Raw genomic sequence first — 19,643 nt, forward strand, 5'->3', positions numbered from 1 at the left:
CCAGGGAGTGAGGTGATCTAGTTTTCATTTTTGAAATATCACTCTCATTGCTGTAAGGAGAATGGATTATGGAGGGGTGCCAGGCAGGAGTGAAGCAGGTAGACCAGCCTGAAGGTGGCTGTGGTCTCCCTGGCAGGAAAGACAGTGGTTTGGACCAGGCAGAGATAGAGACGAATTGGGAGGTTTAGGGGTGTGGGGTTCCTGATGGGGTGGATTTTAGGAGTGAGGGAGAGGGAGATGACCTAGGGCTGGCTACTTACTAGGATGGTGGCTGTGTCCCCAGTCTGGACCAGGGCTGGTTTGGAAGGGAGTTGTCTAATTTCAGAAGCATAGCCGCCCCTGCTGGCCGGTGCTGGAAGCGCCTTTAGCTCAGGGAAGGAAGGCTGTTGCCCTCAGGCTGGGGGTCTGGGGGACTGGGGAAAGGTCCCAGGAGGTCGGGAGGTCGGGGTGGTGGGGTGCATTCCAGGGGCAGGTGCTGGGCGGAGTCCCTCCTCTCTGGGGGCGTCCACATCAGCTTTCCTTGCCCCGTCTGAGCCACATGGCCGCTGGGGGACCAGTGGTGGGGAAGAGGAGGGGTGGGGGTCAGTGTGGGGCCGAGTCCCTCCCTAACCCAAGGACCCGCCAGCTCCCCTCTCCCCCGAATAGGACCCCGCACCCAAGGGTGGCCGCTGACTGCCCCACCCCCGGCATCCGGGGGCCTCAGTGGCAGGCCGTGGGGGTGGGGCGGGGCGGGAGGCGGGGCGTGTCTCCCCAGAGAGGGTGTGGCCCTCGGTCCGTATGGTCAGTATCCCGGCCAGCGGGTCCTGCTTCGAGAGCGTTAATCCGGCTGCAGCCAGGCGGGCTGAACGTGCGGCACGCAGGGGGACCCAGCCGGCTCTCGGGGCTCCCCGCCGACCAGCGCCCCTCCCGGCTGCACTTCCTCCGCAGCCCCAAGCCGGACGCGCCTCGCGCTGCCTCCGCCGAGCTAGTGAGTCTGGGATGATGCGGGCGTCCCAGGGGCCCGGACCCCCAGGCCTGGGGGTGGCGGCTAGGAAGCCCAAGTGGGCTTGTTGCTAGCCCAGCCCTGAGCCAGGGTCTCCGCGGGGCTCCGGCTCCCTCCTTCACCTGACCACCCAGGTCGTTCCTCCCTGGGAAGATGGTGGGGCGGGGGTCCAGGCTGGGGGTGGGGGGCGGCGATGGGCAGGGCAGGGGCTGTTGGGCAGGACAGCTGTTGCTGCGGAGGCTTTGGAGCCGTGGGCCGGGAGGCAGAACGGTGCGAGGGTGGGGACCTTAGCCAGGTTAAATGGCGAGTGGCATGGGAAAGACGCCCCCGGGGTGCGCAGAAAGATGCTGGTTCAACACTGCGTCGTGAGGACTAGACAGGCCCCCGCCTCCTGTGCTTCTGTGGGAAGATGCCCCGGCGTCGCCGCCCCCCACTCCGGGGGCTGAAGCTGCAAGGAAGATGGTCCAGGCCCAGCCACTGTCCACCCTGCCACTGCTGCCCTCCGCTGCCCGTCCCCAAGTCCCCAAGCTCTGCTCCCTGCGCCCTCTCCCCACACTGTTCTCTCCACTCTCCCCACCTTGGGCTCTTTTCCCTTCTCTCTGCTCGCCCAATGGGGGGCCCAGGGGCTTCCCCCACCCCACACTGGGGCCCCACCCTACCCTGTGATGGCGGCTGTGGTTTCAGCGCTCCCCTTGAGGGTGAGGTGGAGCTTGGAGCTGAACTCCCCGCCCAGCCTGGGGCCTGGTGGGGCTGCAGGCTCGGGGCAGCTTGGGCGCAGCGAGGTGTCTCCCTCTGGCTCTGAACCCCCTAAGAGACACTAAGGCTGAAAATACAGACAGGCCCTGAAGGATTCTGAGAACTGAAGAGGAGCGGCATGGTGGGGCGAGGCGCTGCCCACAGCTTGGAACCTTGGGAAAGTCACTTCCCCCTTCTGAGCCCTGGTCGTCCTGGCAGCAAAATAAAGACTTTGATAGGCCCGTGGTTTTCCGAAGACTTCCCCTGAGCGCCCCTACTCTGCGTGGGAGGTGGAGTGACCTGCCCCCACCCGAAACTGCATTTTCATCTGCTGTGAATATTGACTGCTGGGCAGGAGGTTGTGTCGAGAAAGGGTTGTGCTGTTAACACAAACGTTTTGGGACCAGGGACTGTGGCTTCTCAAAGATCAGGAAGTCCCAGAGGGAAACTCAGGGACAGTGATGGTCCCTGTTTCTCTGACAGGGCCTCCCTCCCGGTCCTCCCTCCTCTGGCTCCTCTCCCTGCTCCTGTTGGGCTGAGTCCCTGCCCTGGGGGCTGGTCTACTTGTGTGTGCTTACCCCAAGGACTGTAGCCCTCCAGGCTCCTCTGTCCAAGGGATTTCCCAGGCAAGAATACTGGAGTGGGTTGCCATTTCCTTCTCCAGGCGATCTTCCCGATCCCAGGATTGAACCTGCTTCTCCACACTGCAGGCAGATTCTTACTGCTGAGCCACCAGGGAAAGTCTGCTTGTACCCAGCTTCTGTTAATGAGCCTTTGGTCCCAGGCTCCAACCAGCTCTTCTAGTCCTGCTCCTACTGGGAGAAGGAAGTTCCTCTGACATCTCTGTCTGCCCCCACCCCCACAGAGGTTCCAGTCAGAAGGGGCAGCCGTCTTCCCTGAGGATGACCACGCCCTCCAGCTCTCCTGCTTTCAGACTCGAGACCTCAGATGGAGGTGATGAAGATGGTGCCCAGGGAGACATAGGAAATGGGGGCGGGAGCTCCGAACCACCCCCCATGGAGTCCCGGTTTCAGAGTGAGGACCGGAACTCCTCCCCACAGATCAGAGTGAACCTCAACTTCCGAAGGTCGGCAGGTGCCAGGTGAGGCAGCAAGTGTGGATGGAGCCTGGGGCCTCACTTCTAGCAGAAGCAAACTGGGTGGCCTGGCCCAACACCAGCGCCCCTTCCCCACAGCCTGCGGGGTCCTCGGTCTGGCTCTGATGGCTCCAGGGCCGACAGGCTGAACTCTGCTCTGCTCGCTGAGGTTGCTGCTTCCAAAACCTTCCCCATTCTTGCCTTTCTGTCTTCTGGGGTTGCATTCCTCTTGGAAGGGACATATTCTTTCAGCTCCAGTTACTCAACTGAGCCTGGCATGTTCCTTGTTTGTCACAGTCCCTGCGAGGGGTGGTAGCAGGATCCACACTCCAGTCCAGAAGAGTCAAGGACATCCAGGAATGTCCTGCATGCTCCCAGGCTCCGCCGAGGCTGGACCTGTTGCCCTGGAGACGTGGACTCTGGGGATTAAGGACAGTGGGCTTATTCTTGGAATCACCTTCACTCTTACTTTCCTGTGATGTCCACTAATTCAGACCCTGGGCACCACTCTGGCAGGGAGCCCTGTGGGTGTGGGGGAGGGGTGCACCTGACATGCCCCAGGGTGAGGTCTGCCATATCTGCATGGGCCAGACAGCACTCTGCAAGAGAAGCCCCTCCGTCCTTCCCTCCTGCCTCACTCATCCCTGGGACTCTGCCGCCCGCCTTGGCCTCCCAGCCCAGAGCCCCCATCCTGTCTGTGCTGCAGGACCGAGGCCACATCCGCACCAGGGCAGGAGAGGATGCTCGCAAAGCTTCTGGGATTGGGCCACCAGCCTGAGGCAGAACCAGCCCCCCGGTGCCCTTTGTGCCCCATGGGCTTCCCTGTCCCAGGACTCTGATGCTGCCCTGTGACAGGAAGTGCCTGTCCAAATAGCCACTTCCCCTAGCCAGACTGCCCCGGGCTCCCCAGTCAGCCGCAGAGCCCTCTTGGTCATGTTGCGTCCACATGGTCTGCTGGGTGAATGATGGTGCATCAGTCATGCGATCACAGCTTAAAACACAACTGATCCCAGCAACCCCCCACTCATCAGAGCCTCCAACCCTTTCTTGGTTGATCCACTCCATGGTAGACCTGAGGGTCCCCAAAATGTCAATTAGTCCCCCCTTTGTCCCTTCATATTGGCTGGTCATGGTGCCAGGAGCCCAGAGGCGAGCTGGCCTTCTGTGAGTAGGGATGGGTCCAGGCGGGGGTACTCCACACAGCACTGCTAGACTCAGAAGGGTTACCGGCCCCTTCTGGGGATTTTCCCGGAAGTGTGGCTTCTCAGTAAAATTCTGAGTGTCTGGTTTCCATTTTGGGACCCATCTCTCTGAGGAAACTCTCTCCAGGCTGGAGTTTCTCTGGAGTCGGGGTCTGGAGTTAGTTGAGCCCTCGCCCCCCACCCCACCCCGCTGCCCCATGAATTCTGCACCATGTGACTTTGGGAAGGTTACTTTATCTCCTTGTTTGTCTGATAGAGATTGCTCACCCAGGACAGAAGTGATGGTCAGGGGGGCAGCTGCTCTGTTGTTAGTCCATGGATGGTCTGAGAAGATGAGGGGCTTTTCTTGATTCCTTGGTGGGGACCAGCGGTGCAGACAGCCCCCAAGTCTGTGGGCACCTCCGGTAGCCCTGTGCTGACCCAAACCCCAGTTCAAGGGCCATGATGAGTTCCTGTGCTGAAATGGACAGTGAGCTTGTTGTGAGACCCTCAGGGCACCTAGAGAGTGAGAACAGATCTCCCAGATGTCTGAGGTCGGAGGACGCACAGACCACAGCCCCGGACAGCCCCCTCCTCCAGGGGTCTGAGCACCTGGGGTCTCATTGGTCAGCCTGGGAGAGTGCATGCTGCATGCTAAGTCACTCAATCATTTCTGAACTCTTTGTGACCCCATGGACTATAGCCTGCCAGCTCCTCTAACCATGGGAGTACTGGACTGGGTTGCCATACCCCTCTCCAGGGGATCTTCCTGACCCAGGGATTGAACCCGTGTCTCCTGCATTGCAAGTGAATTCTTTACCACTCAACTACAGGGAGGGTAGAGGCCCTCAAGAGGCTCCCATGGGGCTCCGTGGGAAGGGGGAAGAGCTTCCCCTCTTTTGGGGGCCCAGAGCTCTCTTGCAGTATCAGTCACAAACCACATTCCCACAGCCAGCCAGACCCAAACCGCTTTGGCCGAGACCGGCTCTTCAGTGCCGTGGCCCGGGGGGCCCCGGAGGATCTGGCGGGGCTACCAGAGTACCTGCGCCGGACCAGCAAGTACCTCACAGACTCGGAGTACAGAGGTAGGCTACTGCTCGAGCCAGGGACTCACGAGCTGGGCCGAGACTGAGCTCCCTGGGTGGGTCTCGACCATGGTCAGGAGCTGAGAGGCAAGGAGGGGCAGTGCTCCTAGCAGCTCTCCTGCCGACAGAGCCCGCTCCCCTGTCCACCTACCCCACCGGCTCCCGACCTGGGCCTGCCTCGGCCACCCTCAGCCATGTCAGTGGCGAATGGATATTCCCAGGCTTCCTCAGTGTGGCCTTTCTCTGCCCCTTTTTCAGTAACAGCATCACCGAGATCTGACACGCATACCACATACTTCATCCATCTCAGAGAGTTCTTTGCCCCAAATATAAGTACCTGTAATATTTGGGCTGATGAAGAAAAGAACACTTCTGCATTCTAGAAGGTTCAAATAGTAATGAAATGTATAAAGCTGAGGGTAGAAACAGTCCATCACCCTGGCTCCTAATAATGATATGGAATACATCTTTTCAAACTGTTTAAATCCAGGGGGTGTATATTTATAGAAGTGGGGCCGTGCCATGTGTGCTGATCTGTAATGTGCTTTCCTCCTCTTACTACATCTTATAGCACGCTCCATCTCAGTGCACAGGCCTCTAACTCAGTCACCGTAACAACCGCCGGAGTTTCCCATCCTGCACATTGACCACACTTTAGTTAACTAACTCCCTACTGGTGGCCATTTAGATCGTTTGTAATTTTTGGCCTCAACACCTCTGTGTACTAAAGAATTTTGTATATAATTCCACGTGATCCTTACAAGAACCCTAGGATGGTCCCATTTTACAGTGAGGAAAATTGAGGTTAAGAGAGGCCAAATGACTTGCCCAGAAGAGACAGTTTTTAAGTGGTAAAGCCACTTAACAAACACTGCTCCAAACGTTCTTGTGTAGAGAACGTTGCCTACACGTCTTAGAAACTTAATTTATAGGGCAGAAATTGTTGCATACCAGAATATTACTCAGCCATAAAAAGGAACAAATTTGAGTCAGCTGTAGTGAGGTGGATGAACCTAGAGTCTGTGGTACAGAGTGAAGTAAGTCAGAAAGAGAAAAACAAATATCGTATATTAATGCATATATATGGAATCTAAAAAAGTGGTACTAATGAACCTAATGGCAGAGAAGGAATGGAGACCTAGACACAGAGAATGGACTTGTTGACACAGCAGAGGAAGGAGAGGGTGGGACAAATTGAGAAAGTATCATTGATGTGTATCCACTGCTGCCTTCTCCACTTAGCAGCAGTGGATACATGTCAATGATACTTTCTCAGTTTGTCCCACCCTCTCCTTCCCCTGCTGTGTCAACAAGTCCATTCTCTGTGTCTACGACCTGTATCCACTACCATGTGTAAAATAGACAGCTAGTGGGAAGCTGCTGTCTAGCACAGGGAGCTGAGCTCAGTGCTCTGTGATGACCTAGAGAAGTGGAATGTGGGAGTGGGAGGGAGGCTACAGAGGGAGGGGATTTATGTATATAATTATGACTGATTGGAGTTGTTGTATGGCAGAAACCAAGTCAACATTGTAAAGCAGCTTTTCTCCAACTAAAAAATAAAGAAAATTGCAGCCATACCTGTTGGTATTCTAATAGCTCTGGCTTGAGCCGTGTCACCCTGCAGCATGGCTGGGGTGTTCCCTGTATGGGTGGGTGGGCGGCCTGAACACCACAGTGCCCCCTCCCCTCCTCCCGCAGAGGGCTCCACGGGGAAGACCTGTCTGATGAAGGCTGTGCTGAACCTTCGGGATGGGGCCAACGCCTGCATCGAGCCGCTGCTGCAGATTGACCGGGACTCGGGCAATCCCCATCCTCTGGTCAATGCCCAGTGCACGGATGAGTACTACCGAGGCCACAGCGCCCTCCACATCGCCATCGAGAAGCGGAGCCTGGTCTGCGTGAAGCTCCTGGTGGAGAATGGGGCCGATGTGCACGCCCGGGCCTGCGGCCAGTTCTTTCAGAAGAGGAGGCAAGAGACCTGCTTCTACTTCGGTGAGCTGCCTTTTTGGATAAAGCGGACTGCAGAGGGGATAAGGCCTTGCCCATGGTCACAGGGTTAATGTGACCCTGAAACCCAGACCTGTCTGACCCCTCATGCTTCTAATCGCTCGGCTACCTGCAAAAGCAGCTTGTCTAAGAGATGTTTTACCCTTATCTGGCCAAGGAAGCTCATTCACTACACACGAGCTCAGACCAGGGCCAGGGGAGCGGGAGGCTAGCACTGGTGTGTGATGAGACTCAACCGGACAGGGCATGAAGGAAGGGACATCTGTGCCCAGCGGCAGTGGGTCTGGGCCCCGGCAAAGAAAGGAGACAGGCTTCCCAACGGGTGGGAAGCCTGGTGGGCAAGCCCACACTCTGATCCCTTAGATGGTAAAGAGCTCCAGGTCCTCTCCCTTGGGTCGGAGCTGGACAGAGCCACCTCGACCAGCTCCTGAGAGAAGGCGCAGCTGCCCTAGGCAGGGCCTGGGACCTTCTCTGCTCACTGCCGGGCCTGGCTGGGCCCAGGACCTTCCGCACTCACTGCCTGGCTGGGCTGGGGACCCTGATATAATACTGCATCTCCTCCTCTGGCTGCCTGACCCACCTCAAGGTGGTCCAGGGATCATGATGAGCCAGTGGGTGGAAGCTGAGAGACCCAAGGCCCAAGCTGTCTCCTTGGCCCCCAGGCGAGCTGCCCCTCTCCCTGGCTGCGTGCACCCAGCAGTGGGATGTGGTGACTTACCTCCTGAAGAACACGCACCAGCCCGCCAGCCTGCAGGCCACTGACTCACTGGGCAACACGGTGCTGCATGCCTTGGTGATGATCGCAGACAACTCTCCAGAGAACAGCATGCTAGTGACCCACATGTATGACAGGCTCCTCCAGGTGGGGGGCCTGCAGCTGGAGGACATGACCAACCTGCAGGGCCTCACGCCCCTGAAGCTGGCCGCCAAGGAGGGCAAAATCGAGGTGAGCGGCCAGGCCACCCTTTCCAGGAAGCAGGAGGACTCAGCCAGTAATTTTGCAGAAAGAGCCTGGGGTGGTGTCTAGCTCAGAGCAGTTTCGGCATGCACCTCTCCTACGTGTGTGTTTATTATTGATAAATTATCCAGGAGCTGCAGTATGAATATATTACATTATAAAGCAGGGATTGTATATTTTTGGGTGCACTGTGCAGCTTCCCAGATCTTAGTTCCCTGACAAGGGCTTGAACCTGGGCCATGGCAGTGCAAGCCTGAGTCCTCACCACTGGACCACCAGGGAAATCCCAGGGATTCTTTTTAAAGTCATTTGGGTTTCTTGATTAGCAAATAGCTGTCTCATATTCTTTGCTGTTGTGTTTTCTTCCTATTGATTGTTGTGTTCTTTTTTAAAAAAATATTTATGTATTTATTTTTTTAAATTTTGGCTGTGCTGGGTCTTTGTTGCTGCACACTGGCTTTCTCTAGTTGTGGCAAGTGGGGGCTACTCTCTGGTTGAAATGCAAGAGCTTCTCATTGTGGTGGCTTCTCTTGTTGAGCAATGCATGCTCAAGGGTACGCAGGCTTCTGTTGTGGCGTGTGGGCTCAGTAGTTGGGGCTCGCAGCCTCCAGAGCTCATTAGTTGTGGCACATGGGGCTTTGTGACATATGGGATTTCCCGGACCAGGGATCGAACTCGTGTCCCTTGCATTACAAGACAGATTCTTAACCCCTTGACCACCAGGGAAGCCCCATAAATGTTATTGATCATGAATATAACAGCATTTTGTTTACAATTTGTCATAGTTGCAAATTTTTCTCCCAGTTCAACATTAAAAAATTGTTATGGCATTTTTTGCTACACAGAATTTTTACATTTTTATTAGCTGAGTATAATTATCTTTTTCTTGATTTTTGCTATTGCTTAACTCCTACAAGATTTTAAAACTTTGTGTGTGTGCATGAGTATACGTGTGTGTGTGTATGAGTATACATGTGTGTGTGTGTATGCATGTGTGTGTATTCCATAGCCATATCTTCTTCCAGACTTTTCTATTGTAGTTTCAATTTTAATGCCTAAAGGTGATTTTTCTGGAAGTTATAAGTTACTCTTACAAAGAATAACCATGAGGAAATTCCCAAGCAGTCCAGTGGTTAGGACTCTGATTGCCAAGGGCTTAGGTTTGATCCTTCATCTGGGAACTAAGATTCCACAAGCTGTGTGGTTAAAAAAAAAGAATAAACATAATCTAGATTTACTTTTTTCTCAAAAAACTTTCTCATTGTCTGATCCTTATTATCGGGGGGAGCTTCATGGGTGTACAACCTACACAGTTGACACAGGGCCCCATGCTTAGAACATAGGTGTCTTTAAAGTTTAAGACCAAACTGAACATAAATGGAAGTTTTACGTTTTCTTCCTGCCCTCCAAGGCCCCTGGGGTGTAGGGACCTCCCTTTGTGTCTAGAGGCATGGCTGTGTGACCTGTGGAAGCTACTCCCCAACACAGGAACCCCCGCCCCCACTCCTCATTTGTAAAACCACACTGCTCTGAACCTGTTCAGGTCAGGGACACTTTCTAGCCTGCTGAGAGCTCTAGACTCTGGCCACAGTCATGCACACATGTGTGTAGCTGGCAGCCTCTGATGTCATGGGGCATTAAGGACCCCTGAACTGGGGGTCCTTTGGCCATAAGAGTGTCCAGGAAAGAGGCCTTGGGGCAGGAATGGGGAAGGAAGAGCCAAGGTTGCTGGCAGGCCCTGGCATAGGTGGGTAGGTGGGAGTGCCTACATGGGGCTTAGTATGTGGACGTGTGTAACAGTTCATATGCGCAAGTGCATGTGTGTGCAGGGCACATGCGTGTGTCTGCTCTGCAGGACACTGAGTCCAAGGCTTCCCATCAGTGAGGGTGGTGGCCACGCGGGTCAAGCTCAAGCTCATGTGCCTGGCCCTGTAGATTTTCAGACACATCCTGCAGCGGGAACTTCCGGAGCCATGCCAGTCCCTTTCCCGAAAGTTCACTGAGTGGTCCTATGGGCCCGTGCGGGTGTCGCTGTATGACCTGGCCTCTGTGGACAGCTGGGAGGAAAACTCAGTGCTGGAGATCATCGCCTTTCACTCCCGAAGCCCGGTGAGCCTGCGGGGCGGGGGTGTGCCTAGGGGGCCTGGCAGAGCTTCCTGCAAGGTCTACCACTTGGGTCAGCCTGCTGGACCACGTGGGACCTGAAACCAGGATATGGCGGTGTGGCCTCATGTCCTCACCCAGCCCCTGGGCACATGCTCACTCCACACACTGGTGCCACCCGACCTGGGGATCACGCCAGGGTGTCCTCTCTGTTGCCAAGCACCTGCTCAGGACTGGTCACTCTGTAGCTGTGAGGGTGGGGAGGGGTCATTTGGGGCTCCCCGTCCTCTCCCCCTCCCCTGGTGCCCCCAACTGTACTTGCTGAACCAAACGCGCCTCTGACTCTCACCTGCTGTCCCAGCTCCGGCACCGGATGGTAGTCTTGGAGCCGCTGAACAAATTGCTGAAGGCGAAGTCGAATCTGCTCATCCCCAGGTTCCTCTTCAACTTCCTGTGTTACTTGACCTACATGCTCATCTTCACCACTGTCACCTACTACCAGCCTGCCCTGGAAAAGGTAAGGCGGGGAAGGGCACGTCCTGGGGAGGCTTGCTGGAAACAACCCTGGCAGAAGACAGGGCAAGGATTATCACCCGCCCTGCAGATGCTGACCGCTGGGCGCTGCAGCCACGCGCTAACCTAGCTGGTCACAGTATGGAAGTAACAGCATAGTGGTAACAACAATAGTTAGGACTTAGTGAGTGTGCACCGTATGTGAGAAAGTGTTCCACATGACTGACATGTGTTAACATATTTAATTAATCTCACAACAAGTCTCTGAGATGATAACTCTCATCATCGCTGGTTTACAGGTGAGGGAAGGGAGGCACAGAGAGATTAAGCAGCTTCTCTTAATGGAGATGGGGCCTGAAACCAGACAGTCTGGCTCCAGAGCCCCTGCTTGCTCTGCTGCTCTGGGGGCCTCCCCACTGCTCACACTCAGAATGGGCCCCCAGCCTAGCTATCAGTGGGGGGCTGCTGGGAGGGGACCCCAGGCTGAGCCAAGTGTCTCTTCGAACAGGACTTCCTCCCACTGGAATTGACGGCTGGGAACACCATGCTGCTGTTGGGCCACGTGCTGCTCCTGCTCGGGGGGGTCAACCTCCTTATAGGCCAGGTGAGGGCTCCCCCGACCACCCCGCTCCAAACCCAGAATCCTGCTCTGAGGAGCCTGGGCACAGGTTAACCAAGTCCCTGCATTTTCAGGAGACTGAGCCCCATACCTGGTCCCGTGCTAACCAGCTTCAGAGCAGCTTTGCCTTCTGGGCTGAACGCCCTAACCCTGCTGTTCTTGCTGGGGTGCCCTCAGGGCGGCAAATGACTCCTGTGATCCCCTGGCAGTGCCAGCTCTGCTCCCCTGTGAATGGAGCTAGATGCCCCCCAGCCCACGGTCCCTTGGCTGGGTCATTCCTCACTTGAGGAGCACAGAAGGGTAGGCTAGGGGCCTGAGCAGGACATCCTCAGGGGAAGATGCTGCCAGCTTGCAGGAGACAGACTGGGCCATGGTGTGGAGACTCTCTGGGAGGCCAGGGTGGCTGGAGCACTGGATGGTCCCTGGGCAGCCAGGGAGGGGGAGGGAAAGGAGCCCCCCTCATCGTATGGAGCGTGAGCCCTCCAGCTGGATCCACAGGGAGCCAGGGGGTCCCTGGCATTGTCTGGGTGTCTTGACAGTTTGGAAACAGGGTCTGGGGCTTTCTCAGCTACCAGCCGGATTCATAAGCACCCCAAAAGTCAAAGCTGCCACCTGAGCCCCCGAGGTGGTTTTGGTCGGATTGTGACAGGCCGGCGGGCGGAGAGCATGGCAGTGGTGATCCAGCCCTGAGGGCAGTGGGGCTGTGTTGTGGCCCCCCACGTGTCACGGCCTGTCCTCCCGGCCCCCTTGCCCCCCTGCAGCTATGGTACTTCTGGAGGCGTCGTCTGTTCATCTGGATCTCCTTCATGGACAGCTACTTTGAAATCCTCTTGTACGTGAGGCCTTACCCATCCTCCCCCATCTTGGCCTGGGCACCACGCTGGCTTTGGGGACCAGGGAGCTCCAGGGGCTGGGACCAGCATGCAGGCCAGACCCAGGAGCTGGGCTGCTGTTGGGTCCAGCTCATCAATGAGATAGTCACGTCGACCGAGTCCTCGCTCTGCCTCAGTGGAGCCTAAAGTCTTTACCTGCTGTGTCTCACTGAATCCTCACTGACACCCGCCGAGTCAGGCATTGTTACTGTCACACTCATTTTACAGGGGAGGGAACTGGGGCCCTCAGGGACCTCACCCAAGATGGAGGTCAGGATGCTCAGGCCCAGTCTGGACACGGGGAGGACATCTCATCTCTGAGACCGCGGCAGGGTTGGGGGGCAGTGAGGGTCTGCCCCGGCCAGGGGAGGCCCGCGAGCTGACCGACGCTGCCCCCCCCAGCCTGGTCCAGGCACTGCTCACCGTGCTGTCCCAGGTGCTGCGCTTCTTGGCCGTCAAGGGATACCTGCCGCTGCTCGTGTGCTCTCTGGTGCTGGGCTGGCTGAACCTGCTCTACTACATGCGTGGCTTCCAGTACACGGGCATATACAGCGTCATGATCCAGAAGGTAAGAGGCAGGGGCAGCCCCGTGCAGCCAGACTGGGCAGAGCTGGACACTGTACCCCAGGGGCACTCCTTTTGGGCTCAGCAGGCAGGTGCTGACCGCCCCCGCCCCCAGCTAGGCTAGGCAGAGGGGAACGTGAGCAAGTCTGCCCGTGCCCCGTGCCCCCAGACGCTTACCAAGTGTCAGCATCAGGGCGCACATACCTGTGCCTGCTCTCAGGGTCTGCCCTCCATACGGGTAAGCACATGTGCACATGTGTGTGCTGGCAAGTGTCCACACAGGAGCACGCGCCTCCTTGCTCGCTGAAGTAGCAGGGACCAAGCACAGAAGCTCACCGGTGTGCCTGTGCCCTGGGTCGTCTGGGCACGTGGAGGTGCCTGCATTCATTCAGTCATTCAACAAACATTTAGGAAGCGGATGCTAGGTATGGGTCAGGCACTGTTCTAAGTGTCAGGAACACAGTATTTTGTTCACAAACAGAATAGATCTCGCTCTCCTGAAGCTGACATTCTAGCCGAGGAGACAGCATAAGAAAACAAATGAGAATGCTGCATTACACTAAATTCTCTGAAGGAAACATGTAAGGGGGTGTGAGGGACAGTGATGGGCGCTGTAGACCAGCTGCTCTGCGGGTCTCTTTGCAGAGGTGGCATGTACGTTAAGATCTGAGAGAATGATCCAGCCACCACAGACTCAAGGAAGTAGAAATCTAAGCAAAGGGACTGAGGCCGGAAGCCAGAGCGAGCTGGGACGGCTAGGGACAGACAGAGGCTGGGAGGGTATGGGAGGAAGTGGGGGGAAGGGAGTGGTTTTGCTGGCCTCGGGGAGGCCCCTGGAGGATTTCAGTCATGTCCAACTCTTTGCAACCCTATGGACTATGGCCCTCCAGGCTCCTCTGTCCATGGGATTCTCCAGGCAAGAATACTGGAGTGGGTTGCTATGTTCTCCTCCAGGGGATCTTCCCCACCAAGGGATGGAACCCGCGTCTCTCACATCTCCCACTTTGGAAGGCAGGTTCTTTCCCACTGAGCCACCCGGGAAGCTCAGTGACATTAAGTACATTCACAGTGTTGTACAACCATCTCCATCATCTCCAGGACTTGTCCACCTTCCCCAGTTGAAATTCTGTCCCACGAAACCCGAACTCCCCATTACTCGCCTCCTCCTTGCCCCTGGTGACCACACTATGACTTTCTATCTCTATGAATTTCACTATTCTGAGTGCCTCATCACATAAGTACCAGTTATACAGTATTTGTTCTTTTGTGTCTGGCTTATTTCCCTGGGCATAATGTCCTCAAGGTTCATCTCTGCTATCACACATTAGAATTCCCTTTCTGTTTAAGACTGAATAATACTGCACTGTATGTAGACACCACATTTAGTTTATCTGTTCATCCATCTGTGAACAATTGGGTTGTTGCCACCTCTGGCTGTTTGAACAACGCTGCTGCAAACACGGGTGCCCGGGTTATCTGTTCGAATCCTTGTTTTCCATTCCTTCTTTTGAGTGCATGTCCAGACGTGGAGCCGCTGGAGCCTGTGGTTTAATTTTTTGGCCCTGGAGGGTTTTGAGCAGGAAAATGATATGATCTGATATAGATTTTTTTAAAGACCCCCCTTCTCACTGTGGCTCCACAGGGCCTGTGTATGCACACATTGTCCATGTGCGTGTGCACCTGTGCAGGGCTGAGGCAGGGTCTGGAGTCACACCTAGTGACCTGGCCCCCCCCACCAACTCTGGGGCATATGTTCTAGGTCATCCTTCGGGACCTGCTCCGCTTCCTTGGGGTCTACTTAGTCTTCCTTTTCGGCTTCGCTGTTGGTAAAAGCCCTCGCTCCCCCACCCAGCCCTTGCCCACCCTTGAGGCTGCCTGCTGGTCTCCCCTAGGCTGAGCACCCTCTGCCTCTCTTCCCTCCGCGCAGCACTAGTGAGCCTGAGTCGGGAGCCCCAGGACACCGGGGCCCCTGCGGGTTCCAACACCACAGAGGTGGCGGGGAAGGAGGACAAGGAGGCCCCATACCAGGGCATCCTGGACACCTCCTTGGAGCTGTTCAAGTTCACCATCGGCATGGGCGAGCTGGCCTTCCAAGACCAGCTGCACTTCCGCGGTGTGGTGCTGCTGCTGCTCTTGGCCTATGTGCTTCTCACCTATGTCTTGCTGCTCAACATGCTCATCGCGCTCATGAGCGAGACCGTCAACAGCGTCGCCACTGACAGCTGGAGCATCTGGAAGCTGCAGGTACCTGGGGAGGGTCCCCATCGCCTCCTGCGTCCTGAGCCCCCGAGTGGGATCTCCCTCGTCCATTCCTTCCTTCCTGCACAGGGCTGATTTGAGGACAGATCACGTCTTGGGAGGTGCCTCGCACATACTAGGTGCTGTGTGCTAGCTGCCATCATCATTAGTACTAAGTGTTTCCCGAGTGCCCAGTGCAGGGCTAGACATGGTTCTAGGCTCCAAGCATATGGCAGAGAACGAGATGAAGACTCCACCCTCGTGCATCCCACTTCTGTACTCATCGAATGTTCAGTGGGGTTAGCTTGGTGGGCAACACATGTGGGATGCAGGGGCCTGGGTTGGCCTGGCCTGGAGGAGCTGAGGGGGAGGGCAGAGGCTGGGGTAGCTGGGAGCTGATGAGACCTGGGAGGGTCAGGGTGGGTCTGGAGAGGTGCTGCAGGGAGAGCCTTGTGGGTGAGGGGGTGCTGAACTGTGTGACCAATTCACTGCTGACCTTGGGCAAGCCACTTATCTTCTCTGAGCCTCACCTGCAAAGTTCCATGCTGCCCCCACCTGGCTTGAGTGCCAGGGGCAGGCACTGTGAAGTTCTGCACCTGCTGGAGTTCTAGAAGCTGTAGTTAAGTGACTGCAAGTCACTGCAGGGCATGCATCACCTGCGGGCTTCCCAGCAATCACCCAGGACACGTCATCCTCAGTCTCTAAGTGGGAACACATTCAGGGGACGCAGGGCTTGACACACAGGCATGTGAACTGTGGGGCTGGATTCAGATGCACGCACTTCACAGATGCTGAGTTACACTGTGAAGTGCCGGCCGCGCTGTCTGACGAATCCTTTGTTCCCAGAAAGCCATCTCTGTCCTAGAGATGGAGAAGGGCTACTGGTGGTGCAGGAGGAAGCAGCAGCGGGCAGGGGTGAAGCTGACAGTTGGCTCCAGGCCAGATGGTAGCCCCGATGAGCGCTGGTGCTTCAGGTGAGCAGGGGGGTGGGGCAGCCTGGGGGCCCTCCTGAAAAGCAGCGGGGGAGCAGCTAGGAAGGAAAGCCAGGTCTGGAGGGAAAGGCAGGGTCTGCGTGCCCGAGGACTCTGGCCAGGGCCAGCAAGGTCAGTGCTGCTAGACCTCATTAGACCCAGAGCTCCAAGGCCTGCCGCTCTATCAGTTCATCTTCCTATCCACTGACTGAAACTGAAGGTCCCTCCCCGATGGTCCTGATTAACTCCTTCAGGCCTGAAATGGGGTACAGTCAGGAGGTCAAAAGCCAGAGGCATCCTGGGGTCAGAGTGTGCTAAGCCTGCTGTGACTGGTTGGCTTTGCCCTTCCACCCTCCTCCCCCATCCTGACCCTGAGGCTGCAACCCTTCCCCCGAGAGCAGACTCTCCCCACCGAGAGGGAGCCTGGTGACAAGTGCACAGCCAGAAACACACTTTTCTGAGGGCATAGCCCAGCAAGGGGGTGGGTCTTAGGACATGGAGTAGCTGTGAAAAGACTCCAGAGCCTGGGTCCACAAAGACCCAGCTCCTCTAAACTCCTCTCTGGATGCTGGGGACAATCCAGGTCACTGTGAAGAGCCAGAGGGGAGAGACACCCGTTCCTCCCTGTGGGCCCCTGGCAGGGGCAACGGTCTGAGAGCTGGGAGCACAGGCTCAGGTGGGCTGGTGGATGGTCCAGAGTCCCGCAGAGAAGACTCGCCCTCCTTGCCCTCCTCTGGGGCAGCCGCTCTCCTGCACCCCCGGCCTCCTGGAGCCTCACAGCTACCCTGTCTCCTGCAGGGTGGAGGAAGTGAACTGGGCTGCGTGGGAGCAGACGCTGCCCACAGTGTGCGAGGAGCCCTCAGGGCGGGGCGGCCCTGGTGAGTGGCTGTGGGGTGTGCGTCAGTGTCTGCCTGGCCCACAGCACAGAGAGTCTGGGCTCCAGGCTCCATCCGTGGAGGGGCTTTGTCCCATAAAGTGGCGCCTTCCCCAGTCTGTCCCCCACCTCCTCACCATCACTTGGGCAACTAGCTCCTGGTGCACCCTCCCCTCCTGCCTCTTCCTGTCTAGGTTTCTGTCTGTCTGCTGCACTCTCCACTCATTCAATGGGTTCTGGGGGGACCCAACAGAGGAACAAGTTAGGGAGCCCCCAGTGCCCAATGGCTCCACCCCGAGAGGCCAGCCTGGCCACCCCCACACCTGACTGAGAAGCCACTTCCTCTGCCTTTGCCTCACGGCCCAGGCTTGTTCAAGGCCCCCTCCATAGAAAGGCCCCTCCATTCTAGGGTGGTGCTGGCCCCCCTCCAAGAAGGATCCCCACCAGAGGCCTATTCTGAGGACTGGCTCTCTGCAGGGCAGGCCCCTTTAGAATCCTCTGTAGCTCCCACTTCAAGACTTCTGGCTGCCCTTCTCTCCTTTCTCATGCTCTTTCCAGACTCCACCTGCTGTGCCCTGGCCCCCTCCCCACAACAGCCTCCCCATCACCCGAGAAACCTGTGTGTGGAGTCTCCTCTGGCCTCCAGGGCTCCCGGGTCCTTGACCACACGGCCCTCACTGATAACTTCCTGCCCACTTGTCTGTGTGTTTCCTGCCCTCCGAGCCCTGCTGTCCCCTCCCTTCAAGACTCTGAAAATCCCCTTGTCGTTCCACACCCCACTGCCTGCTGTGACCTCTAACTGGACATCACCATCGGGAACAGCCTTGGGGCTGCCCTGCCAGGACCACATTTGTCAGCCCGCCCCTCTTCGCCCAGGCGGGAGGACTTGTGGGTCCCTACCACCCCCTGCCTCCTGGTGCTGAGTGTCCTTGGGACTCTCTGCCCTGCCCCTTCCCTCCCACACCTGCACCCAGACCTTAGACGAGGCTTTTGGCTCCCAGCTCATCCCACTCCAGTCCCTCTGATACAGACAAAAACCACACACAGCCCCCAGCACACAACGCCTCCCACTGCCTGGAAGGCCACACTCCTCCTCCTCAGGTCAAGGCCCCAAACTGTTGTCCAGCCCCCTCCCTGCACCTCCCTCCATGTGACGACAGTCCCTCAACAGTGCTCCCTGTTCCTTTCTCTCCTTGGCTCTGTCCCAAGTGCCCTTCCATTCTCTGGGCATCCACCTTTCCCAGCTTCTCCCTGGGGTGGGTGGTCTCCTCTATTCTCTGAGCACCTGATTCTCACCACCCTCTGGCTTTTCAGCACATCATCTCAGGTGTTCCGGTTTCTAACACAAAAGCCTGTCACCTGCAGGCACTCTCAGCTCCTGGGAGGAGGCCCCTGATGGGCACGTGGTGGGGGGAGGCATTGCCGGGGACTCGCCCGCTGTCTACAGGCAGGAGTGGTGCCATAGCTGTGGCCTCCTCCTGTTCGCTGGCGCCTGCCTCCTGGGGTACACACCCTGAGGACCAGGCCACTGTGGTCTTCATCCCTTTACAGGTGCCATCACCAGCCCGGCTTTGGCCTCCCAGTCCAGCCAGGACAGCGCGGTGGAGGAAGACCACGTGCCCCTGCAGCCCTTGGAGTCCCACTGATGGATATCTTTCCAGTCCCACCTGCTGGCTCTGGGGCTCCAGGGGTCTTTGGTGGCAAAAATGAATAAATATTTTCTTGTGGCTAACTCTCCTGGAAACGTTAATTGAGTAAAGGTATTGGGCTCTTGGGCTGGTTGGCATCTGCCATTTCTCTGAGAGTTTACCTGTGTCTGGGGCCCGGCTGCTCCCTCAGTCTCCTGGGCACAGGGACCCTCACCTGCAGCCCCCCAGCTGCCCTCTTTGGGGTGCAGGCAGCTGGCCGAGGCGCTGTGCCTGCTGTCACCGCAGAAGCGCGGTTGTGGACACAGGCCAGTAGGGCCACCTCTACCCCAGCCTCCAGACACCTGCTAAAGTCACCTGCAGGACGTCTCTCAGCCCGCTCCTGGGCTGAACTTCATTCAGGCTGTGGATTACCGATTCCTCTTGAACAGTTCCCACCCCTGCAAGCCGGAGGGACCTCCCTGGGACACGAGAGCAAGGTTACCGGCCTCTGAAGGCTTGCGAGGCTCCGGGCGCCCTCGGGGTCCCTAGCTAGCATCCCCAAGCATTTCCGGACGCCTCCTGGTCTCCTTGGCATTTACACTAAATCCTTCGCGCATGACGGTGGACCTCGTGGGTCTGACCCCTAGGCGTGGGCCCCTCTACAAGCCCCCCTCCCTACATTAAAACCCCACGCCTATTTCTAAGACCCGTTCAGTAACTGATGGGTCACCACCGCGTTTCCGGCATTTTCCCTTGGGGTCCTGTGTGTTTGTTCACAGGACGTGCGTGGACGGGCTGAATGTTTTTTAAGTGGCCAGACCCGAGCCTGTTCCCACGCTGTGGGAGGGAGGAAGGCTACACCGCTGGTGAAACGCGGGCGCGGCTGGAGGAGTCCCGAAGGAGCCGGGCGGGGGGGGCGGGGGGGAGAGAGCGAGGCGGGGGCAGGGCGGGGGCGGAGGAAGGGGAGTGAGGGGAGCGGTCGGGACGCAGCGGCTGAAAGGGCTGGTGCAGGGAGGGCAGACGGCCCCGGCCCCCAGGACGAGGAGCGGTCACACTGTGTGCACGCCTGCCGCGCGCCAGCCTCTGTAGGGTTTCGAGGGCGTGATCGCATGTAACGCGCAGAACCACGGTCTGTAGCCTCCGCCGCTCCACCTTCCAGAGAAGCAACCGGAAGCTCGCGATGGCCGAATCTCTACTCCCGACCACCCAGGGGCGGT

At 57.3% G+C, this 19,643-nt stretch overlaps 1 protein-coding gene across 1 annotated transcript; it reads left to right on the top strand.

The window, feature by feature from the left end:
- Positions 1–783: 783 nt before the first annotated feature.
- TRPV2 (transient receptor potential cation channel subfamily V member 2) lies at positions 784–18,523 on the top strand. Its single transcript, XM_055580036.1, has 15 exons — positions 784–967; positions 2,583–2,819; positions 4,946–5,079; positions 6,778–7,071; positions 7,749–8,032; positions 9,980–10,153; positions 10,509–10,664; positions 11,169–11,264; positions 12,041–12,111; positions 12,554–12,719; positions 14,475–14,541; positions 14,643–14,959; positions 15,800–15,927; positions 16,723–16,802; positions 18,350–18,523. The coding sequence occupies exons 2-15, from the start codon at positions 2,620–2,622 to the stop codon at positions 18,442–18,444; spliced, it is 2,262 nt and encodes a 753-aa protein (XP_055436011.1). The 5' UTR covers positions 784–967; positions 2,583–2,619; the 3' UTR covers positions 18,445–18,523.
- The last annotated feature ends 1,120 nt before the right edge of the window (positions 18,524–19,643 follow it).

The sequence above is a fragment of the Bubalus kerabau genome, chromosome 4, assembly GCF_029407905.1.
Source record: "Bubalus kerabau isolate K-KA32 ecotype Philippines breed swamp buffalo chromosome 4, PCC_UOA_SB_1v2, whole genome shotgun sequence".
Taxonomy (NCBI): domain Eukaryota; kingdom Metazoa; phylum Chordata; class Mammalia; order Artiodactyla; family Bovidae; genus Bubalus; species Bubalus kerabau.

Excerpts from the sequence above, each read along its gene's own strand:
- TRPV2 (XM_055580036.1), top strand. The coding sequence starts at position 2,620 with ATGACCACGCCCTCCAGCTCTCCTGCTTTCAGACTCGAGACCTCAGAT. Across the intron at positions 8,033-9,979 it reads CCAAGGAGGGCAAAATCGAG|ATTTTCAGACACATCCTGCA; the intron begins GTGAGCGGCCAG and ends CTGGCCCTGTAG. Across the intron at positions 15,928-16,722 it reads GATGAGCGCTGGTGCTTCAG|GGTGGAGGAAGTGAACTGGG; the intron begins GTGAGCAGGGGG and ends TGTCTCCTGCAG.